This window comes from Cavia porcellus, unplaced genomic scaffold (genome assembly GCF_034190915.1).
Source record: "Cavia porcellus strain 051 isolate PalLab524CR breed Dunkin Hartley unplaced genomic scaffold, mCavPor4.1 scaffold_32, whole genome shotgun sequence".
Lineage (NCBI taxonomy): Eukaryota > Metazoa > Chordata > Mammalia > Rodentia > Caviidae > Cavia > Cavia porcellus.
Genome location: NW_026947515.1, coordinates 5,894,039 through 5,920,179, shown reverse-complemented (window position 1 = coordinate 5,920,179; position 26,141 = coordinate 5,894,039). Strand labels below are relative to the sequence as shown.

The window sequence follows — 26,141 nt, the reverse complement described above, 5'->3', positions numbered from 1 at the left end:
AAGTCAAGCCCAAAGCCAAAAGAAGAGAGGAAATTATAAAAATCAGAGCAGAAATCAATGCAATAGAGATTAAGAAAACAATCCAAAGGATCAACAAATCAAAGAGTTAGTTCTTTGAAAGAATAAATAAAATTGATAAGCCCCTAGCCAACCTTATTAAAAAAAAGGGAAGAAAAAGCTCAAATTCATGCAATAAGAAATGAAAAAGGAGAAGTCACTACAGACCCAATAGACATACAGAAGATCATCAACACCTATTTCGAAAACCTCTACTCTCAAAAGTTTGATAACACAGAAGAAATAGACAGATTCTTAGAAGGATATGAAGTGCCAAAGCTAGATCAAGAGGATGTAAAATTGTTGAATAACCCAATCTCGGTTACTGAAATTGAAAATGTAATTAAGTCCTTACCCACCAAGAAGAGCCCAGGCCCAGATGGATTCACTGCAGAATTCTACAAGAAATACAAAGAAGACCTAATGCCGACACTCCTCAAACTATTCAATGAAATTGAAAGGGAAGCAATCCTTCCTAAGTCATTCCTGGAAGCAAATATCACTCTAGTACCAAAACCTGAGAAAGACCCAACTAAAAAAGAGAACTATAGACCGATCTCCCTAATGAACACAGATGCAAAAATCCTCAATAAAATATTGGCAAATAGGATCCAGCAAATCATCAAGAAGATTATACACCATGACCAAGTGGGATTTATCCCAGGAATGCAAGGATGGTTCAACATATGCAAATCAATAAATGTAATCCACCATATCAATAAAGCCAAAAATAAGAATCACATGATCATTTCTATAGATGCAGAAAAAGCCTTCGATGAGGTCCAACATTTATTCATGATAAAAACTCTACAGAAAATTGGAATAGATGGTCTTTACCTCAATATAATAAAGGCCATTTATGACAAACCAACAGCCAGCATCATACTAAATGGCCAAAAATTGAAAGCCTTTACTTTAAAATCGGGCACAAGACAAGGATGTCCTTTATCACCACTCCTATTTAATATAGTACTGGAAGTACTAGCCAGAGCAATTAGGCAAGAAAGAGAAATAAAAGGGGTAAAGATAGGAAAAGAAGAAGTTAAGTTGTCATTGTTTGCAGATGACATGATACTCTACATAGAAGACCCCCTAAGCTCCATTGAAAGACTCTTAGATACAATAAATAAATTCAGTAATGTGGCTGGATACAAAATCAATACTCAGAAATCAATAGCATTCCTATATACAAACAACAAAACCACAGAGAGGGAAATAAGGGAAACTGGACTATTCACATTAGCAAGCAAAAAAATGAAATATTTAGGAATTACTCTTACGAAAGAAGTGAAAGACTTATACAGTGAAAACTATAATACACTGAAAAAGGAAATTGAAGATGATCTCAGAAAATGGAAAGACATCCCTTGCTCATGGATAGGAAGAACAAACATTGTGAAGATGGCCATACTCCCAAAACTCTTATACAGATTCAATGCAATCCCAATAGAAATACCATCAACATACCTTATAGATCTAGAGAAATCACTCCTAAATTTCATCTGGAACCAGAAGAGACCTAGAATCGCAAAAGCAATTCTAAGCAGCAAAGACAAAGCAGGAGGCATCACAAATCCTGACTTGAAATTATACTACAAAGCAACAGTAGTAAAATTAACATGGTATTGGAATCAAAACAGAGCTGAAGATCAATGGAATAGATTAGAAGATACAACCACAACTACAAACACACTCAACCACCTTATCTTTGATAAAGGAGCCAAGCAGGTTCACTGGAAGAACGACAGTCTCTTTAATAAATGGTGCTGGAAAAACTGGCTCTCCATTTGCCGAAAACTAAAGTTAGACCCATGTCAATCACCATGTACTAAATTAAAATCTAAATGGGTCAAAGATCTGAATATTAAAACAGAAAGGCTAAATCTATTGGAAGACAAATTGGGCAGAAACCTTGGAGACATAGGAGTAGGTAGAGAATTCATGAATAGGACTCAAACTGCACGGGAAATACTTCCCAGAATCAATAACTGGGACCACTTCTTATTAAAAAGTTTTTGCATGTCAAAAGAAATCTCCAGCATAGTGAAAAGAAAACCCACAAGCTGGGAAAAGATTTTAGTGAACTCTCTCTCAGACAAGGGACTCTTGTCTAAAACATATAAAGAATTAAAAAAACTCAGACCTCCAAAATTCAAAGATCCAATCCAAAAATGGGCATCTGAGATGAATACGCAATTCTCAGATGAAGAAATGCAAATGGCAAATAAATACATGAAAAAATGCTCATCATCATTGGTCATTAGAGAAATGCAAATTAAAACCACACTGAGATACCATCTCACTCCTGAAAGAATGGCCAGGATCAAGAAAACCAACAACAACAAATGCTGGAGAGGCTGTGGGGAAAAAGGAACTCTCCTGCACTGTTGGTGGGAGTGTAGACTGGTACAGCCTTTGTGGAGGTCTGTCTGGAGGTTTCTCAAAAAGTTGGGATTGGAAATCCCATTTATTCCAGCTATTCCACTTCTAGGCATATTCCCAGAAGAACTGAAAGCATCATACCACAGGGATATATGTGCACCTATGTTTATAGAAGCACAATTTGTAATCGCCAGATCTTGGAAACAACCCTAGTGTCCAACAACTGAGGAATGGATAAAAAAGTTGTGGTATTTCTATACAATGGAGTATTATTCAGCTATAAAGAAAGATCACATTGAGATATTTATCAATAAATGGGCGCAGCTTGAGACCATACTCATAAGTGAAATAAATCAATCTCGCATGTATGAATACCAAATAGTTTCCCTAATGTAAGTAATGATTCAAATATATAAAAATATGTGATACTCATGATTCCCCATTATGTGGCCTTGAAGCCTTATAAAATTTTCACTTATTAATTAGAAAGGCTTTATTCTGGGCTTCTTGATATGGAAATATTTGAAGCTATAGTATATGAAGTTTTATCCAAATATTTTAAGGAAAAGGACAGACACTATGGTAACTACTATTCTTTAAAAAAATTATTTAGCTATTTCTTATGTTTATTTTAATTAAGGGAAAAATTTAAAAAATGAGGATATATAATAGTAACTCTTTTCGATCTCCTATTAACTTGTTTGAAGTCCTGTAATACTCCCAAGATCTTGTTTTGACTGATTAGACTCTGCTCCATTCTGTGGGATAGTAGCAAGTCTGAGGGTATAGGCAACTAATTTGAAGGCAATAAGATTCACAAAGATGCCCATTCTAGTTTGACTATTGTCTCCTTTGGAAGTCCTGTAATGTTCACAATGCCTAAGTTTTATTGGTCTTGTTCTCCACTGTTTTGTCCAACTTTATAATATCTAATGAGATAGACAATTCCTTTTAAGGAAACAAGAGACAATGTTGATAACCATTGTTAATAACCTTGTACTCTGTTCTACATCATGTGCTATGTCTATCCTTGGTTTTGACTTACAGCTTTGTTTTGCCATATTTGACTTTATTCTCTCCCCCCCCCAAAAAGTAATAAGAACTAAGGAGTAATAAAATCCAAAATGCGTAAATTTTGTTGTAAAAAAGAGAGGGAGGAAAAAAAAAAGAGCTCTAACGGATATAACAGCAAGTGTGTTTAGGTGTGTTAAAGAGCTGACTATATTAATGTTTTTGGATCATTGAACACAGCTGTTTGCAGTCTCTCTGTTTGAATGTCTACTTTGTATTCTTTGATACTGTGATTTGAGCAACTATTTCCAAGATGATAATATGTAATCTATGAACAGGTGATATCTTACTGTTATGGATTTTTTTTGTAGTTCTGTATTATGTGTAACATTACACTACTTTGTTTTGTTTTGTGTTTTTCTCTTTTTCCTCTTAAATTAAAAAAAAAACTGAGTAACTGAAAGGAGTTACCCACAAAATTATATATTATGGAGATAGTTTAAAGATACAAAAGTAAATGGTAGCATCCGTAAATAAAATTATACGTGACCTTTAAAGGATATGTGGTGTCCATTGATGTCCCCAAACCACACGCATCAGAAGGAAACAGTCTGATGAACAGAGCAATAAGGAGCACAGGCACTGGGTAAACATCACAGCTGCTTAATACCAACAACAAAGCTGGGATACAATAAGTGCACTGGTGAATTTTAGCCAGTATGTGATAAAGAATGAATACTGATTGTTTTTCAATTTTTCCATTAAGTTGAAGAAAAAACCACCACCAACTTCTTTTAAGTGACAAGTCATCCTGAGAATGAAGCCAGACAATAATGTGTTAAACATAAAATAAATGAAAACACTCTGTTGGCTAATATTCCTAACGAACATACACAAAAGTATTCAGCTAAATGTTTGCCACATTAACTCACCAGCACGTTCAAAATTAGCCAACATGATCAACACTGGGCTCAATCTCAGTGGTGCAAGAATGTTCCCTCTCACACAAACTAGTAAGTGTCGCTTACCACATTCACAGCATAAGGCACAGCTAACCCTGGAAGAGATTTGGAAAAACAGATTTGAGAAGCTCAAAAGATCACCATTTTTTCATGATAAAAATCATTCCTAAACTATAAGTGGGAGGAATGGACCTCAGCACAGCATGACAAGCTCCATCCTTGTCATGGTGCTCAGAGGCTGACAAGCTGCAAGCTTAGCTTCTAGGGTCAGGAAAGAGACAAGGCTTGCAACTCTTTTCAACATACAGTACTTGAAGTCATGGCCATAGAATTTAATCCAGAAAGAGAAAGCAAAGCCTTCCAATCAAAAAGGAAGAATTAACTGTCGTTGCATTTCTTCTGAGGGTGCAGCATTGTATATAAGAAATTTAAACTCCATTGACAACCTTATAGAACAAATTCACAAATCACTTAAATTGCAGGATACATGAGCAACATGCCCTAATCAATTCATTACTACATACTAAAAACAAATTGTAGCCTCAAATACAAAGAACACAATTCATTTCACAAATAATCAAAAATAACTAATGATTAGGTTAAGTTGAAGCAAACTCACATCTTCTTGGAATGCAATAAGTAGAAGAGCACTAACAGAAGAAAAGCTATACTGTGATGAGGGATGGGAAGAATTCATGTTATAATGTACATTCTACCCAGAGCAATCAGGTGTTTCAGTGCCATTCCTGTCAAAGTATCAGTGCCATTTTCCTAGAAATAAAAAAAAAATGAAAATTCACAAGGAAGTACAAAGAGTCATCTTATAACCGTAGAAACAACATTAAAAGTAGAGGGATCAAAATACTAGTTTCCAGGTATTATAAAGTAACAGTAGTTAAAAGGGTTTTACACTGGAAGAAAAGGACCACAGACTAAAACAGCTTCCCCAGATGCACACCAAGTGACAAAATCTCTAGGAATTTTATTTATTTCTTCTTTCCTTTCCTTTCCTTTCCTTTCCTTTCCTTTCCTTTTCTTTCCTTTCCTTTTCTTCCCTATTTTTTCATTTTCTTTTTATTGTCAGGGTCTCCTTGTGTCATTGTAGCCTGAGCTGAACTCAGAATATGTTGCAGGCTTGTCTGGAATTCCCAGGAATCCTGCTGACTGAGCCACTTGAGTACAGTCATTACAGGCATTTTCACCATTCCATGCTCAGCCAATAAGTTTTTAACAACACTATGATGAGACCGGGTCTGGTGGTGTGGCTTGTAATCCTAGCAGTCTGAAAGGCTGAGTCAGGAGCATCACAAATTCAAGGTGAGCCTCAGCAATTTAGCCATTTATTAAGGACCTGGCTCAAAACAAGAAAAGTGTTAAAAGGTGAAGACAAAGAAGCCAATGCAAAGCTCTGTATTCAAATCCTAGGAATTGAACAGCAATAACAACAACAACAAAAAAAAAAACAAAAAAAAAAACAAAAAAAAAAACCTTGCAACTGACACCAGGAGGGAAAATATATTTTTGCACTGGCCTGGCCTTCTGGAGGGGAGTGTGCCCCAAGTAGCTTTAACCTTCCCACCTTTCTTGTGATTTGACTTCAAACAATCATCAAATTCCATGAGGAATCAAAAAAAAAAAAAAAAAAGAAAGAGAATGTGCTTCAAAGACACCAAGCCTCAATCCTAGTGCAGAAGTCATTTGGTGTGATCTTCTGAAGAGCCTGCTGACCACAGTTAGAAAAGCAGAGAATCTATTAACAGTGTTACTGGGATTTTCAGTCCTACTCACTGTGAAAGAAGCTGCAAGCCTAGAAAGTGGTGGACAGCTTAACTAGAGTGACTCCGTCTACAAAGTGTCTGAAGACCAAAGCCAAACATTTTATTGCATGAATACACAACACTGCTACCAATTGCCAACTCAGGATAATATACACCTGTAATCCCAGCACTCTGGGAGAGGGAGGAATGATGAGGAAAGGTTTAAGCCTAGCCTGGGACATTTAGAAAATTAGTGAGACCATGTCTTAAAATTTGTACCAAACCAAAGCTTTTACAAATGTATGAAAATATTGATCTTTAAGAAATCTCAGAAGTCATTGAACAAGGTACATTAATCACTATTAATCTATACTTATTTTATCTTTTTATAGACTTAAAATGTATATCTTTATATAATTCTTATTACTATTTCAAAATAAAAATAGTAATCCGTTGCTCAAATTCTGGTACTAAATATAAATTTAGGACAGAAAAAAAAAAAAAAACCAGAGTGATCAAAATCTCTTCATACTGAACTACCCAAATCCTAAGAGGATATATTCAGCAGCATATCTACAGTCATCTAAGTAAAAAGCCTTTAAAAAATTCAAAGAGTACAAACACCTGGAAGAACATCAATGTCTCCATGATGCTAAACTTTATGCTAGGTGTGCTGACTAAACTACACATGCAAGAGAACCTCACGAAGATTTCTCACTAGAAAGTCTATTTTTGACTTTTCATTTTTATATTTTTTTGCTCTCTTTCTTCTTCCTTTTTTCTTCAGACAGGGTTTGCTATGCAGTTCAGTCTGGCCTTGATCTTCCCTTGTAGCCTAGGATGACCTAAAACTCACCACAAACTTTCTGCCTCAGAGGCCTGGAATGACAGGTGTACAACAACATCCCTGATTGTGTTTTGCTCTTTAAATTTTCTCCAAAACAAAACTCCTCAAAGTTTTGATATCCTCAAAGTTCATCAGGTTGGTTATACAAAACCAAAGCAGAAAGTACTTAAAACACCCTGAAGGACTTTCAAAATCCTCACCAACCTATAACATAATATAACCTAACAGAGCATAATACGGTATAGCAAAATAACACAAAACAAAATAAAAAAGGAACCACATAACTCTGCTTTAAACATCTGCTTCCAAAGATACAGCAAGAATTTCTAAGTTATCCATACACCAGCAATATGATGCATTTTCTTTGAAATAAATGTCAGTATCCACTCAAATGCTTGTGTAAGAATGAGTGTGGCAGCTTCCTTTTGAAGTCCGACCCAAAAACATAATAAATGGCCATCACAAGATGGGTGACAGGTGCATGAGCTTGGTTCAACCACATAATAGTGGGTGGTGACAGCACAGAGAGAGCCCAGCATGGAAACACTGCTTCAAGGAGACCAACCAAAGAGTATTACAACTGAAAAGGCTCAGCACCATCACCTCTAGGAAAGGGAAACTACCCATCAGCGACACAAAGCCCATGGTCTGATTGGGATGGGAGGAAAGGAAGTGACAGCAGCAGCTAGGACACAAGTTCCCCAGGAGTGATGCACATGCGTCCTTCTTCAGTATGGGGTGATGATGTCACCTCCCCTTCTACTCATCACCTGCTGTCCCCCCTCCCTGGAGGTCAGAGTTTGGAGCACTACAGTGTATAGCTGAGTTGAACATCTAAGGATGAATAAATAATCATTCCTAAGCACGTGAGAGTAAAACTGGCTATGAATCCTCATCCCCTGGATATATGGGGTTTATAACATGAGACCTTCACATTGTTTGGTAAAATTATTATGGGTATTCTGCTTACTAATGGAACTGAAATGAAACTAATATAAGCCCAAGAAAGGAAGTCATCCTAACATTTGACGAATCTTTAACAGAAGAAAATGTGTCTTTCATCCTCCGAGACAATGGATCCTTTGGATGGACATTTGTGTTTGGCACCCAGCCTGACACATCTGAAGCATCTACATGTTGGCTGCATTAAAATTTTCAAAGTGCATCAAAGTCTAAATGTATACACAGTTTTCTAACATTTTAACTTGTTGTTTCTAAGGAGGACATAGATTTGTTCCACAACAAAAATAAAGGTGATATCACAGAGGAAGGCCAAATTGTGGACCCCAGTGCATGACCTCACTTCCTTGGTGACAGGTCCAAACAGAACTCTGAAGGCTCAGGTCACCAGGCACCTTGGTCTGGTGACAGTTGGTCTTTACAGACAGTTGGCTCAAGACAGTGAACAGGGAGCAGGTTATGCTGCTTGCCAAGGACACTGGACCCCAGCCTCAGGATCCCACATAGGTAGACCATGTGGGAATGGCTGAAAAAATGGTTCACTCATCCCAGAGCCTTCAGGATGATTGCAGGCAAATGCCAAATGACAAGGGCATTAAAGGACAGGTCTCACTGTCCGCACTCTTCTGGCACCCAGAGGCAGGAGAGAGACCAGGACAGGTGTCACAACACTCAGCCACAAGCCACTCAGACTCACTGAGTCCAGCAGAGTAACATTAAGGCCTGACTACCACTGTGAATCCCCCTACACAATTCCTGCCCTAAGTCAAGTGTGACTGGGTCTGACAAGCCCTGAGGGCAGATCCTCGTGGGCTGGTGCAGGTCCTGGGAGGATGCAAGCCTGGGCCACTGTCAGGTTCCCACCCAAGACTGGGCTGGCAGAGCAGAAGAGCTGCAACCCTGTCTAATCCACAGTCTTCAGATTCATCTTCTGTCTTCCTGGCTAGAAATATGGGACAGAGCTGTCTGTCTTACAGAAATATAATATTATCTATGTTCACAAAGAAAAACCAGTGTTGTCTCAGAGCCTCAAAGCCTCTGGCTTCCTGCAGAAGCTGTACTCTGCCTCAGCAGAGTGGCATATAGGACAACAGTCTAGAGGCGGTCACAAAGCTATGTGTTCCATGGCCTTGCAGCAGACTCTGGGACCCACAACAGGTGCTGGCCCAGGAACAAAGTCTGTGTACAGAAAGGACTATAGAGACTCTCAGATGACAGAAAGTTATCTTTGGGTCAGTGCTACACTGTACTTAACTGTCAGCATTTGCATGAAACTCTAGCCAGGGTTATTGACACTCTGACTATCCATGGAAATTTTAAAAATGTTTTCTAAGGAAAGTAGAAAAAGAAACAGTTATGTACAGCTATGTTTCACTGCAGTACACTGACAGCTCTGAACCCAGCAGACAAGGTCATGAGGCTGGGGATATGCACATCACCACCTCAATAACGCCAAAGTTTCTACAAATGCTAGAGGTAAAATATGGCAATACTTTAACAACATAAACAGTTGAAATAAAATATCCTGAATATGCACTTAATATACCAAATATAAACTAGGCGTGGTGGCTCTTGTGTGGAGCCCAGTACCTGAGACACTAAGGAAGGAGAATTGTTTGAGACCACTCTGGGTTATAAGTGACCTCAAAGCCAGCCTGAACTTCATAGCAACATGCTTCCTCAAAAAGATAAATACATCAAATCTAATGAACGTAATAGTGTACTCGTGATGGCCTTGTGACATTAGCATGACTATCATATTTGCACTGACCTGTAGTCTACTGGAAAACCTAAGTCACAGCCGACTTCACAATAAAATATCACATCATTTATCAAATGGAGTACACTAGTGAGTATTTGTTGTTCGTCATTGGTGTTTGGTGGTGATGGAGCAGAGCTTGCTGCTGCTCTCCACAGAAAAATGACTATTGCTGCAGGAACAGGAATCTGCATGAATCACTGCAATATGTCCTTAAGCCTTTGGGGAAGAGACCCACTAAAGGAAGCACTGCCCTAATGAGAATTACTAATTTTAGTCTTTTGAATACTTTAAAAACTGAATTCAGTAGTAGTTGAACTACTTACCTACATTTCCACCAAAAAGATTAAATAATTCCTTTTCTCCTGTAGTCTCCTGAATGTTCTTTAGATCTTATGGTGATTGGTTCTCTCTGCAATGAAATGATGTCCCTATTTGCATTTCTCTATTGTGCAAAAATGCTCAATCGTTCTTCAAGTATTTCTTGGCAATTTGTACATATTCTGAAAAATGTGCATTCCTTTCACGTTCCTATTGGTTTTACATGTCAGCTGTAAGGGAGTAATAGGCAAAATTTCTCTCATTCTGTAGTTTATTTCTTCATCCTTTTGGTTTGACTTTTTTGTGGCTTGTATGCTTATGCAGGAGGATTAAAGTCTTACAAAGTCCTTTTTGCTTCTTTTGTTACTCTATCTTATTTTCTACACAAAACAGCAAGAATAGTTTCAGAACATGGAATGTCCGGCTCTTTCATGTTTCACTATGTTTTACTCCAATAGAGGCATATTTGAGACGGCTGCACAAATTACCAAAAAAGTACACTTCCTGAGTAAAAGAAAAATCACAATTTGCAGTAGTGATTCTTTTATCCTATCGTACATGTATATTCTTGACCTCAACGTACTTGTTTCCTTAAACTTCAAATGCAGACATAAAAACAACTGTCTCACACTCTGCTAACCCATATAGCAATTTCCTCCCAAAGTCAGCTTCAAAGCCATGATCATCCCATCTCATTCTCTCCTGATGCTTGAACTAAAGAAATCATCTTTAGCCTAATCTTTATAGGTAACTCCTTACCAATGCAATTATTTAAATACAAAATGATCAAAAATTACATAATTTTTGTTAGTTTTTATAAAATAACAAGGAATATCAAAGTGACAATTCTACTGTATTCAATACAAGAATGAATGGGTTAAACTGACAACTGCCCAAATAATGCTCAGGATGGTCACTGCGAAAACAAATGTGCTTCACAAGTGATTCTCTGGAATAACTACTACATGGCCAACTGATAAAAAGACAACTACTGATGTGCAATTGTGAGTATTAAAAAATGTTGATGCTGGGGAAGAAACGGAGGAGATCTAAAGCATTAAGCAACATCTGCAGAACTTGAAGATATATTTTGAGACAAGGTCACTCTAATTGTGTAGGTTAGACTCAACTTCCTCTTCCACTAATTTAAGCCTGCTGAGGTGCTAGCATTACAAGCATGCATCAACAGGACCAGCAAGATTTACTTTCATGGTAAAATGAGAAAGTGCATGTATTCAGGATATATGTCTTATAGATCCAGTATTCTATTATTAGCTGTAATACAAACTCCAAATATTCCCATTGATGGTAAGCAGAAATATGCTGCAGGGGATCTGGCCACATGCTGTAGTGCATAGAGGCTGACTGTAGTGCACATTGTCTTTTACTTTGTGAAGTATATAAGGGTCTTCAGGTACAAAATAAATATAGTTTTAGTGGTAATTACATAAGAGGTGAGTAATTTATTTCCCAAGAATAATTGAGACTTGGGCAAGCTATCTTCACTGGATTATGGGTATTTACTGCAATGTTCACTTGTGTTTTCATGACACCACAGTTTTTAACAACATAATTCCTAAGCAGATTTTGTATTCAACAACACTGCATTAAACACGTTAGAAATTACATGAATGTTAAAACGGAAGTGAAAACCATAGGCCACAGGAAAGCAACTGGGAATCATCGCCCAGTGTATGTGTTTAAAGATAATCACTACACACGACAAACGTCATACACTGGTCCTTATAAATAAAGTGATATGCCATTGTATAAATCCACAATTCAGTAAACCAGAACACAATCTGAATCTTAATTTAGCAAATTTACTTTTTATTGTGTTGACAGCTCAAAATTTAGGTTTCCCTTCATGCCATTATTTCAGTATTTTAGGAAAAAACAGTAATAATTACAAAACATATAATGCATTCACAGCATCAAGGAATGAAATAAAGGCATTTGCATGATACAACCAATAACAACCTTTTCCCCCAAAACAACTCCATATTTAAGAAAAATTGATTTCAAAGAATGGTTACTCATAAATCATGCCAAATTTTATACTTTCTGGAGATATATATATTGTGATGTGCTTTTGGAGACAAGTTATGATTCTGTCAGTATGGCAAAATCAGAAATTCACAGTAGTATGGTTTACATTTGGTACATGTGGGGAAACCTTACTAGCAAATAAAGATGTAATATAAACATAACAAGTAAAATTCTGATGGTTAGAAAAACAAAGGTTTACTTAAATGACAAATACTGGCTCCACTGAGAAACAAAATCAGGCAACATAATTTACATGGTATGATATCCAGTGATGCTAGGAAATCAGCAGATGTCTTGTCACAACTTGGAAAACATAACATTCATTAATGTTCAAGTTATGTGAAAAGAACACAACTTTTTCAAAAACACATGCTCCAAGCCTCTATAAATGTATATCTTAATGCCAAATATTGCATCAACTTCAGAAACATCATTTATGAAATAGAAAATGAAGCATGTGCATCAAAAGATTAAAAAAAAGCCATGTTAAAATTACAATTCCCCCCAAAAAATAAGAGACTAGACTAATATCACTGTGAACAGTGAATAATAGTATTGCTCAATTTTATATCATAATGCTACAGAATCAGCATTGGGTTTCTTAGTGTCACTTCTTCTTCAGAGTATCTGTGCATTACATTATGCATTATATTATTTGTTCCAATAAATAGGTTATAAATTATTCCCATGTGTGAATCTCTATATGTATATCTATCCTTTCTGTGTTATGGGGGAAAACAAATCAAAATAAGACAACAAAACAAATTCCTAGAAAATCATGATATGAAAGAGACATATAAGACTACAGTATTAGGTGACATACAGTACTTACTATGCTTTCTCTTGTTATTTTCAATAGAATTGTCCACATCATCAGGGACTACATAATTAAGCATAACATTATATAGCTATTTTTATAAAAACACAACTTTGAAGACGTCGTAGGATGTGAAAGCAGTTAATAATCAAACCTGATGTAGAACCCATGGTTTCCTTCCAGTACCAGCGAGTCAGGCCAAGGCACGGAATCCCATCCCAGTCTGGAGGAACTCTCTTCCTCACCTGGGGACCAGGTGGTTGCCCACTTTGACCAGTGAGTTGGGACCAGCAAGTCAGAACCAGGGAGTCGGGCCAAGGCACAGAATCCTTTTTGAGTCTGGGGAAACTCTCTTCCTCACCTGGGGATGAGCCCGCAGATTCCTGCCGGGACCAGCGAGTGGGGCTGAGGAACAGATTCCAATTCCAGTTTGGGGGAACACCCTACCTTGCCAGCAAATTCAGCCGAGTCATGGAATCCCATCCCAATCTGGGTGAACTCACTCCCTCACTTGGAACAATAATTGAAGCTTGAAAATACAGCAAAATGACAAAATGAAAGACCAACATGCAATTTCAAACATCCATCCCATCCCAAAAAATCCTAGGAGCCATGTGCATAGAAGAAAACACATTCCACATAACTGAAATACCTGAAATAATAGTAACTGAAATAAAGAAGCAACTTTGGGAAGCATTAAAGAAATTTAAACTAGAAATGATCTCGTAGGCAAAAAAAGAAATGTTAAAAGAAATGAAGGAGATTCTAAACATATCTAAAGGAGATACAGTTAAAAAATTGGAGGAACTAAACAAAAAGATAGAATCCCTGGATGAACTCTATAAGAAACAAACAGAATACATAAAGCAGATGCAAAATGATATACAGGAAATCAAAAACTCCACTGAAAGTTGTAAAAACTGCCTCAATGAATATGAAGATAGAATCTCAGACCTCGGAGACAAGATTGTAGCCAGTGAACAGAAAAGGAAAGATCTTTTAAAAATAACAAGAAATCAGGAAATGACTATTGAACACCTGAAAGATGATGCAAAGCGGGACAACATAAGGTTGATAGGGATAAATGAAAAAGAAGGGGACAATGTAAAGGATGTCAAGAGGATATTTAGAGAAGTAGTAGCTGAAAATTTCCCAAACACGAGATTGGAAACTGATATCAAGATCAATGAAGCATATAGAAGTCCAAATAGCCATAACCGGAATAAATCTACACCCAGACATATAATAATGACCATCCCAGAAATTGAGCAAATGAATAGAATATTAAAAGCTGTCAGAGAGAAGAGACAGATCACCTATAAAGAAAAACGTATCAGAAGCACAGCAGAATTCTCAGCACAAACAATGAAGTCAAGAAGAGCATGCAGCAAAGTATTTCAGATCCTAAAGGAAAATGATTTCCAACCTAGACTGTACCCTGAAAAACTGTCCTTCAAATTCGATGGAGAAATAAGATACTTATATGACAAAGAAAAGCTGAAAAACTTCATGATCACCAAGCCAACTCTGCAAAGAATACTGAAAGACAGCCTAGATACATTTAGGGAAAAATCACTAAACAAAACAGACAGTTAAAAAGAGCAGAAAGATAAAGATGCAACAGCAGAAAGATAACATGTCAACAATAAATCAATATATAACAGTTCTAACCATTAATGTAAATGGTCTCAATGGACCAATTAGAAGAAACCTACTGGCAGAATGGATTAAGAAACAAAATCCAAACATATGCTTTCTACAAGAAACCCATCTAAACCCAAAAGGATATTCACAGACTGAAAGTCAAAGGATTTAACACAATACTTCATGCAACAGGAACCAAAAAAAAAGGGGGGGGTTGCTATTCTGTTTGCAGACAATGTGAACTTCAAGCCAATAATGATCAGAAGGGATAAAGAAGGTCACTACATACTGGTTAGGGGAAAACTCCAAGAGGAAGAGAAAACTATCTTAAATTTATATGCACCAAACTCCAGAGCACCCAGTTATATAAAACAAGTACTAACAAAAATGAAAAATCAAATTAGAATTAACACAATTATAACAGGAGATCTTAACACACCACTGACACCAATTGGCAGATCAACCGGACAGAAATGACAAAGAAATAAAAGAACTGAATTGAACCTATGAACAAATAGACTTAACACATATACAGAGTATTCCACCCAACAACAACAGCATACACATTCTTCTCAGTATTACATGGGTCATTCTCTAAATAGACAATATATTAATTCACAGAGCATATTTAAATAAATGCAAAAGGTTTGAAATTATCCCTTGCATGCTATCAGACCATACCACTATGAAATTAGAAATTAATGATACGATACTGCAGAAATCCCACAAACACATGGAAACTGAATAACACTCTTGAGTAATCAGTGAGTCACAGAGGAAATTAAAGAAGAAATAAAACAATACCTACAAACAAATGGAAACACAAATACAATGTACCAGAATCTGTGTGATGCAATGAAAGCTGTCCTCTGAGGAAAATTTATTGCACGAGTTCCCACATTAGGAAAACAGAACGAATACAAATAAATAACCTGATGTTATACCTCAAACATCTAGAAAAAAAAGATCAAGTCAAGCCCAAAGCCAAAAGAAAAGAAGAAATTATAAAAATCTGAGCAGAAATCAATGCAATAAAGACTAAAAAAAAATCCAAAAAATCAATGAATCGAAGACCTGGTTCTTTGAAAGAATAAATAAAATCGAAAAGCCCCTAGCCAACCTTATTTAAAAAATGGAAGAAAATTTTCAAATCCATGCAATAAGGAATAAAAGATGTGAAATTACTGCAGACCCTATTGAAATACAGAAGATCATCAACACCTATTTCAAAAACCTCTACTCTCAAATGTTTTATAACACAGAAGAAATAGACAGATTCCTAAAGCATATGAAGTACCAAAGCTAGGTCATGAAGATGTAAAGCTACTGAATAACCCAAATTCTATTAATGAAACTGAAAACATAATAAAAATCATTACCTACAAAGAAGAGCCCAGGCCCAGACGGATTCACTGCAGAATTCTACAAGAAATGCAAAGAAGACCTAATGCCAACACTCCTCAAACTCTTCATTGAAATGGAAAGGCAAGCAATCCTACATAAATTGTTCCTAGAAGCAAATATTACTCTAGTACCAAAACCGGAGGAGGACCCAACTGAAAAAGACCAATCTCCCTAATGAACAAAGATACAAAAATCCTCAATAAAATATTGCCAAATAGGATGCACCACATCAACAAGAAGATCATATACCATGACCAAGTGGAATTCATACCAGGCATGCAGAGATTGTTTAATATATGTAAATCAATAAATGTAATACACCATATCAATAGAGCCAAAAGTTATAATCACGTGATCATTACTATAGATGCAGAAACAGCTTTTGATAAGGTTCAACATTCATTTATGATAAGAACCATGCAGAAAATTGGAATAGATGGTCCTTACCTCAATATAATTAAGGCCGGCAATGACAAAACAACAGCCAGTACCATACTAAATGGTCAAAATCTGAAGGCCTTTACTTTAAAATCAGGCACAAGACAAGGATGTCCTTTATCACAGCTCCTATTTAATATAGTACTGGAAATACTGGCCAGAACAATTAGAAAAAAGAGAGAAATAAAAGGCATAAAGATAGGAAAAGAAGAAGTTAAATTATGATTATTTGCAGATGACATGATACTTTATATAGCAGATCCCCAAAGTTCCACTGAAAGACTCCTAGGTATAATAAATAAATTCAGTAATGTAGCTGGATACAGAATCAATACTCAAAAATCAATAGCATTCCTATACACTAACAACAAAGTCACAGAGACAGAAATAAGAGAGGCCACACCCTTCACACTAGCAACCAAGAAAATGAAATATTTAGGAATTACTCTCACGAAAGAAGTGAAAGGCCTATACAGGGAAAATTATAACACACTGAAAAATGAAAGTGAAGATGATCTCAGAAAATGGAAAGACATCCCTTGCTCATGGATAGGAAGAATAAATAATGTGAAAATGGCCATTCTCCCAAAACTTTTATACAGATGCAATGCAATCCTGATAAAAATACCATCAACATACTTCATAGAACTTGAGAAATCACCCCTAAAATTCATCTGGAATGAGAAGAAACCAAGAATAGCAAGGAGAGTTAGAGGCAACAAAAGCAAGGCAGGAGGTACAACAATCCCTGACTTGAAGTTATACTACAAAGCAACTGTAGTATAATCAACATGGTACTGGAACCAAAACAGAGCCGAAGATCAGTGGAATAGATGAGAAGATACAACCACAACTACAAACACACTCGAGTACCTTATTAGGATAAAGGGGCCAAACATGTTCACTGGAAGAATGACATTCTCTTTAATAAATGGTGGTGAAAAACTGGCTCTCCATATGCCTAAAACGAAAACTAGACCCATGTCTATCACCATGTACTAAAATAAAATCTAAATAGATCAAAGATCTAAATATTAAAACAGAAACACTAAATCTATTGAAAGACAAGTTGGGTAAAAACCTTGAAGACATAGGAGTAGGTAGAGAATTGATGAACAGGACTCAAACTGCATGGGAAATGCTTCCCAGAGTCAATAATTGGGATCACCTCTTATTAAAAAGTTTCTGCACATCAAAAGAAATCTCCAGTATAGTGAAAAGAAAACCCACAACCTGGGAAAAAATCTTAGTGAACTGCCCCTCAGACAGAGGACTTCTGTCTAAAATATATAAAGAATTTTAAAAAATGAGACCACCAAAATTCAAAGACCCAATCCAAAAATGAGCATCTGAGATGAATAAACAATTTTGAGATGAAGAAATACAAATGACAAGTAAATACATGAGAAAATGTTCACCATCAATGGTCATTAGACAAATGCAAATTAAAACCACACTGAGATTTCATCTCACTCCTGAAAGAATGGCCAAGATCAAGAAAACCACCAACAACAAATGTTGGAAATGCTGTTGGGACAAAGGAACTCTCCTGCACTGTTAGTGGGAGTGTAGACTGTACAACCATTGTGGAGTTCAGTCTGGAGATTTCTCAGAAAGCTAGGACTGGAAGCACCTTTTGACCCAGCTATTCTATTTCTAGGCATATTCACAGAACTGAAAGCATCATTCCACAGTGATATATGTGCACCCATTTTTATAGCAGCACAGTTTGTAATAGCCAGATCTTGGAAACAACATAAGTGTCCATCAACTGTGGAATGAATAAAAAAGTTATGGTGTTTTTACACAATGGAGTACTACTCAGCTATAAAGAATGATCACATTGACATATAAATGGACGCAGTCTGAGACCATACTCCTAACTGAAATAAATCAAACTCACATGTATAAATACCAAATATATTCCCTAGTATAAGAAATGATAATACATAGAAGTATGTGGCAATCATGATACCCAATCATATTGTTTGAATCCATATAATGTTTTCACTCATTAAGTGCAATGGTTTTACCCTGGGTTTTTTGATTTTAGTATCAGTGATAGTACAAATAGCTATTCTGAAGAAAATAACACATCATAAAATCTAGTGCTGATTTAATATCATCTTCTCTGGAACTCCCATCAAGTTGTTGTAAATGTTTCCACTGGTTTTAACATGTTGTATCTTAATATATTTTACTGTATGTGATAGTATAAATAAAATTGTTTACAGGCAAAGAGATAATATCGAAATCGTTGTTCATTTTCTGTTAACTGCCTCTAAATACCCTGTAATTCTTTCATTGTCTTGAATGGCTTCACACTGTCTTGATGTGATTGATTCTATAGTATACGAAGTTATACTCAAATAATTCAAGGAAAGAGGTGCTATGGTGACTATTATTATGTTAGATTACCTGGAGGTGAAACAGAATGAAGCTTTAATTGCTCAGTTCTGACCTGTGTTGTTCTATTACAATGTCTCTTTTATCTCGATCTCCACCCCTTTTAAAAAAAATTATTCGATTTTTTCTTATTCTTTTTCAATTAAAGGAAAACTAAATTTAAAAATAGCAGGATATATTATACTAACTTTTTTTGTTTTCCTATTAACCTAATTTTAACCCCAGTATTGCTCTCCCCATCTTGTTCTCCCTGATTTTACTATATTCTGTTTTATTTGATAGTATCAAGTTTGAGGATATAGGCAACCACTTTGTAGGCACTAAGATTTACTATGATGCCCATTATGGTTTGACTATTATCTTCTTTTGAAATTCTGTAAGGTCTCCAGTTTAGATTTTATTTGTCTTGTTCTGTACTGTTTTGATCAATTCTATTATACCAGATTATATAGGGAACTCTTTTTAAAAATAGTAAGAGGCACAGTGGTAACCATTTTTGATCACCTGATATTCTATTTTTGCATCAAGTACTATGCCCATCCTTATGTTCTAACCAACTCTGTTTTGTTAACTCACTTGAGGTTTTATTCTTTTCAAAAAAAGTAATAAGAACTATGGAAGTAAAAAAAAAAAACCCAAAAGTGTAATGGTTTTTGTGAAGAAGAGAGGAAAGGAAGGTGGTCTAAGGGATATAAGTGCCTGCCTGGGTGTGTAGGAAGGAAAACCATATTGCTGAGCTTTTGTTGGATCATTGAACAGAACTGTCTGCAGTCTTGCTATAAGAATGTTCACTTTATATGCTTTAATTTTATAATTTGGACAACTGTTTCTAAGAAGACAATGTGTAACCTATTAACTAGTGATTTCTTACTGTATTTTTTCTTGAAATTCTGTATTATTTGTACCCTTTTACTGCTTTGTTTTTTTATGTTCTTTTTTTTCTCCTTAAATAAAAAAAAATTAAACCCGGAATTTATATCTTTTATTTTTTTATTTTTTGGTACTGGGGATCAAACTGATGGCCTCACACTTGCCAGGCAGGGGCTTAAGCCACTGAGCTAAATCCCCAGCCCCCCAATATATATCTTTCACATCTTATCATCTTCAGAGTAGTTGCCTCTACTCTTGGACTTGATACCAGCAATCATACCAAATGTGAATAAAATCAGTCAAGGCCAAATAACATTCAAACAAACCAGCTTCAAATAACATCAGTCATAGTAAGACAATGTAAGTAATACAAGGTTTCAGTTTTAGTTAATAGGAAATTAAGGACAATTACCATCATGGTATAACCTGCCATTTTTGGGTTATCTCTCTTTGCCCTCAAATCTAATATGAGTAGATAGACCAGAACAAAATATAATCAAACTAAACAGAGCAACAGAACTACTATAGCTTTTAAATCCTGATACACTTTTAACAATGTGCTCTGCCTTCTTTTTTAAGGCAATTCCACACCTTTCTCCTTCTCAGGATACTATTATTCACTGTTCAGAGTGATATTAGTTTAGTCTCTTATGTTCAATTTCAGCATACATAAAAATAAAGATGTCTACTATGAAGAGAATGAGACACATTATGGTAATCATTATCAACTTCCCCAAAATTAGTCTTGAAGATCAAAAAAGCCTTTATCATCCTGTAATTATTTGATTAGTTCTATAATGTTCAGTATATATTCAATGCATGTGAAGATGGGAACAACTATTTTGAAGAAAACTAGAGACAGTAAGGTAGAAAATGAACATCTCAGTGGACTTGCTTTGAAACCTGTTTCCTTAACTTGTTTCCTTATGAACTGTTCTGTTTTGTCATATTTAATCTTACCATCTTTTAGATAAAAAACAAGTTTGTAGAACAGATAAGCATATTAATAAGTTTTTGTTGGATCACTGAGGTGAACTGTTTGCAGTGTCATTATTTGAATATCACTTTGTATGCTTTAATTTTGCAACTTGAACAATTACTTCTAAGATGATAATATGTAACTAATCAACTAGTGATTTCTTATTGTTTATTTTTCAGAACTTTTGTATTATTTCTACACTTTTTGGTTTCTTTCTTTAAATAAAAATAATTCACCAAAAATATAAAAATTAAGGTTTAAAGACAAAATATTAAGTACATAGACACTATCCATACTTGAATGTGAAAAGCCCATTTCAGTTTACCATGTTTAATTACAAGATGCCATGTTGAAGCACAAAGACACTTTAAAAAATCTAAAGAGGTATAAGTGATTAACTGAAAACCATACAAAATATGTACTTGAGTAGAGCTCCACTTCAGATTTGTCATTTCTGGAAAATTTGTGAAGAAATATTGATATCAAACTTCTGTATTGATTATTTCTTCAGGTCTACTTGGAATTTTTAAAGTAAACTTAGATTTAAACTGTCTGAAGAGTGCTGCTTTTTCTATGTATTTAACAACAAACATGGATTGCCATATTTCTCACATTGTTAATGCACATAGGATAAAGTGAACTCTTTCAGATATGTAAAAATGATCATGTGTGCTGAGAGTATTTTCATAACACATAGGATTTATCTCTTGTGTGAGCTTCTTCACATATTTCACTTACAATCTGGCTGCTGAAAGTGTCTCCACTTGCTTACATAGCCAGTGGTTCTTCCCAGTGTGAATTCTTTCATGTGTTTTGCAATGACTGTATGTGGTAAAAGCTTTGCCACATTGTTATATACATAGGTTTTCTCACCAGAGTGGAGTCATTGATGTATTTTACAAAATCCACGTGTGGTGAAAGCTTTCCCACATTCTTCACATAAACAGGGTTTCTCAACATTTTAAATTTTTTCATGTATTGGACTATGAGCATTTCTGCTGAAACCTTTCCCACACTCCTCACATATATAAGTTTTCTGCCCAGTGTGAAGTTTTTCATGCATTACACAATATGTACTTGTGCTCAAAAAATTCTCATGATGCTTATATACACTGGTTCTACCTTGAGTGTGAACTTTCATGTTGCTTACAATGTCCATGTTGGGTAAAAGCTTTCCCACATTGCTTACATACATATGGTTTCTCTCCAGTGTGAATTCTTTCATGTATTTTACAATTTGCCCGTGTGCTAAAAGCTTTCCCACATTGCTTACATACATAGGGTTTCTCTCCAGTGTGAATTCTTTCATGTATTTTACAGTTTGCCTGTGTGTTAAAAGCTTTCCCACATTGCTTACATACATACGGTTTCTCTCCAGTGTGAATTCTTTCATGTATTTTACAACTTGCCCGTGTGCTAAAAGCTTTCCCACATTCCTTACATACATAGGGTTTCTCTCCAGTGTGAATTCTTTCATGTATTTTACAACTTGCCCGTGTGCTAAAAGCTTTCCCACATTGCTTACATACATATGGTTTCACTCCAGTGTGAATTCTTTCATGTATTTTACAATTTGCCCATGTGTTAAAAGCTTTCCCACACTGCTCACATAAATATAGTTTCTCTCCAGTGTGAATTCTTTCATGTTGCTTACAATTTCCATGTCGGTTAAAACCTTTCCCACATTCCTTACATACATAGGGTTTTTCTCCAGTGTGAATTCTTTCATGATTCTTAAAAATTCCCCATGTGTTAAAACCTTTCCCACATTGCTTACATACATACGGTTTCTCTCCAGTGTGAATTCTTTCATGTATTTTACAACTTGCCCGTGTGCTAAAAGCTTTCCCACATTCCTTACATACATAGGGTTTCTCTCCAGTGTGAATTCTTTCATGTATTTTACAATTTGCCCATGTGTTAAAAGCTTTCCCACATTGCTTACATACATATGGTTTCACTCCAGTGTGAATTCTTTCATGTATTTTACAATTTGCCCATGTGTTAAAAGCTTTCCCACACTGCTCACATAAATATAGTTTCTCTCCAGTGTGAATTCTTTCATGTTGCTTACAATTTCCATGTCGGTTAAAACCTTTCCCACATTCCTTACATACATAGGGTTTTTCTCCAGTGTGAATACTTTCATGATTCTTAAAAATTCCCCATGTGTTAAAACCTTTCCCACATTGCTTACATACATACGGTTTCTCTCCAGTGTGAATTCTTTCATGTATTTTGCAATTTTCCCGTGTGTTAAAAGCTTTCCCACATTTCTTACATACATATGGTTTCACTCCAGTGTGAGGTATTTCATGTTGCTTACAATGTCGAGATTTGGTGAACCCTTTTCCACTTTGCTGATATACATAGGATTTCTCCCCACTGCCATATTTTTCATGGATCTGAACATGGTGGTGTGTTTCTGCTTCTTTCACATTCACATTACCTTCTGCAGTACGAAGGAATACTTCTTTACACTGATTCCAAGATGCATGTCCATAGGATTTCCCTACCTTGTCATTTCTGTAAAAAAAAAAAAAATCACATATCGGATTGATAATCATATTACTAAGTTTTTATTGGAGATTTGAACAAAATTGTTTGTAGTCTCACTGTTTGAATCCCCACATCATATGTTTCACTTTTGTGTTTCATTAACTATTTCTTTTTTTTTTTTTTTTTTTTTTGCTTTTTCATTTTTATTGGTACCGGGGATCGAACTCACGACCGCCTGCTTGCAACGCAGGTGCTTATGCTGCTGAGCTAAATCCCCAGCCCTGCATTAACTATTTCTATGAGCAGCATATGTAATCACTGTCTTTAGATTTCTTACTGTTTATTTTCACTTTGAAAGTGGTATCATTTCTACTTATTTCGTTTTTTTTAGTCTTTCCTTACATTAAATAAAAAAAAGAAACATTCACAGTGAAATGGGTCTCAGTTTAATGACTGCATTAATGTCAAGTTCTGTTTTTAATGCCTGCTAAGAAACTCTGAACATGAAGTAACAGAATGGCCTTGTAAGACATGTTGAAAACAACTATTCCCAAAAGACTGGTACACATTTGGAAATCTTAAAATTTGGTACCTTTTGAAATGCAGAATCTTTATCTTCACTTTGGGCATGGATACATATGTGTATCACATACAGATCATTATGATATGTTTCACATTCACAATCTCCCTTCTGTCCTTAACCTGTAGTTTCCTTTTCCATATGGTCAGTCTTATTTTTCTCTATTAACTCTTTCATTTCATTCCACAATTTATATTTTGGTTTCTCATCTAAGAGAAACCCTGTGAACTTTTAGGTTTCATAGCTGAGCTATTTCACCGAATTGATGGGAGAAAGAACCACCTATTTCTTATGGCAAATGACATTATATTCTTTATTTTTTGACATTATATAACACATTTTTTTTTGTTTCCATGCTGGGAATGAACAACAGCTATTAGCATAAAATCTATAGCTTTTTAAATATGTTTTAAGAGATTTTTGCTGATCATTAAGCTGTGACGTCTGAACTTGAATTTGCAATTCTGCAAAATCTGACTCCTAGTGTGCTGGATTTACAAGAATGCACAATCACAAAAAGTCTATTAACATTTTCCTTCTCCACAAATCCAGTGATAGATAGCTAAGCTTCATCAAGACCTGATATATTATAACTCGATCTGCTTTGTATATGAGTAAGCTTGTATCAGTATTTTATGTGCATTTTGGATTTTTAAAAATATATCCAGGACAAGTATGAGGGGATCAATTTCTAGAGACAACTGCACACTGATATTCAGAATGAGTGCACTAACATTCTACCAGCCTTCTAAGAATTTTAGTCAGAATGGCTGATTCTTTAGAGCATGGCTTGGAAACACAAGAACTCCATTTTATTTCAAATTCTATTGCAATCTTAGCAATTTTTAGATGATGAATGTGTTGTATTCACATGTATATATGGGTAGAAAAACTGAAAAGAGAACGTCATAACTCAAAGTGTATGCCTTTCATACACATCTATATGCAATGTCATACATTTTCTTGATTTAATCCACCCATTATACATACCCTAGCTTTAACGTCTTCAGAGAATATTACTGACAATAAATTGAATGGTGCCTCATTTCTTTGGCGGTATTTTTCTGCTGACTCACTAATTACTCAGGAACATTCCTTCTCCTTATGAGTGCGAATTACCTTAAGTATCTCCAGTAAATTTTGCATTCTTTTTCAGCTTCCTGGATATCCCCAAGTCCTCCTGAATTGTAGACATAGAAATACCAGCGCTCATTAGAATAATACATACAAATTAATAGATTTTGTTTAGAGTTATGATATAATGTGTCCAGGTCTGAGCTATTTTTAAAAATATATTCACATTGTTTTTAATGAAACAGTGACATACAACATTCTGACAGCATGAGTGACAAAAGTATTTTGTCATTACCTATTGCAGTCATGTTCCTAAAGATTTTGCCCATCACATCTCTGTAGAGGTTCTTTTGGGATGGACTCAGCAAAGTCCACTCCTCTTTGCTGAAGTTCACGACCACATCCTCAAAGGTCACCACCTCCTAAAGGATCATACATATATTTCTCACATGAAGGTTGAGACACCAGGTTTGGGATATCTTAAATTCTCTCCTACAAATCTGAATCAAAAGCAAAGTGTGGTGGTATATATCTATAATGCCAGCACTCAAATGGCTGAGGCAGGATGGTTTCAGTGAGTTCAGGGCAATTCTAGCCTCCATAGGGTGTTCAAATCTAGCTGATATACATATAGAAAGCTTGTCTCAATAAAACAAAACTAAACTAAACAAATACAACCAAACTAAACAGCTGAATGAAGACTGATTTCTTCAAATTTAAATCCATGTCTTGGTCATTAATTTTGTATATATACACATTTTTGAAGCCAGCAAATTTGATGATAGATTGCAACTCACTGCTAATGTAACAGTGAAATAGGAACACTGATTCTTGTGCTGAGTCACTGCAATATTCCCTGTGTGCTGTCTCTAATGCAGAGCTCACAGTGAGAAGCCTGCAGGACCACCATCCACAAAGCACAGAGGCAGATAAATATCCCCTCAATCAACTGGGAAGCCAAGCAAGCACCTCCCTTCCCTGGTAAGTGGTGGTTGTGTGGCAGACTGTGGCCCATCCAGGGGGCAAACCAGCAGCAGCTCCTGAGATCCATGCCATGCTGGAATTTAGGACACTTGCAAGGCAAGCAAGCACCACTTCTCCCTGGTAAGTGGTGGAGGTCTGGCAGAATGCTGCCCTTCCAGGGGGAGAACCAGCAGCAGCTCCTGAGATCCACACCATGTGGGAACTTAGGATGCTGTGAAACAAAACAACCAGCCTGTCTCCCTCCCAAGCAATAGTGAACCTACTGATGCACGGCCTAGAATCAAACATCCCACTTCCCTACCCCTCTTCTCCTGTCAACCACCATTAGCAAATGGGAACCA

At 35.9% G+C, this 26,141-nt stretch overlaps 1 protein-coding gene across 1 annotated transcript; it reads right to left on the bottom strand.

The window, feature by feature from the left end:
* Positions 1 to 21,333: 21,333 nt before the first annotated feature.
* LOC134474482 (zinc finger protein 709-like) lies at positions 21,334 to 24,315 on the bottom strand. The gene is made up of 2 exons (XM_063242652.1): positions 24,311 to 24,315; positions 21,334 to 23,195 (listed from the first exon to the last, which is right to left on the bottom strand). The coding sequence occupies exons 1-2, from the start codon at positions 24,313 to 24,315 to the stop codon at positions 21,782 to 21,784; spliced, it is 1,419 nt and encodes a 472-aa protein (XP_063098722.1). The 3' UTR covers positions 21,334 to 21,781.
* Between the last annotated feature and the right edge of the window lie 1,826 nt (positions 24,316 to 26,141).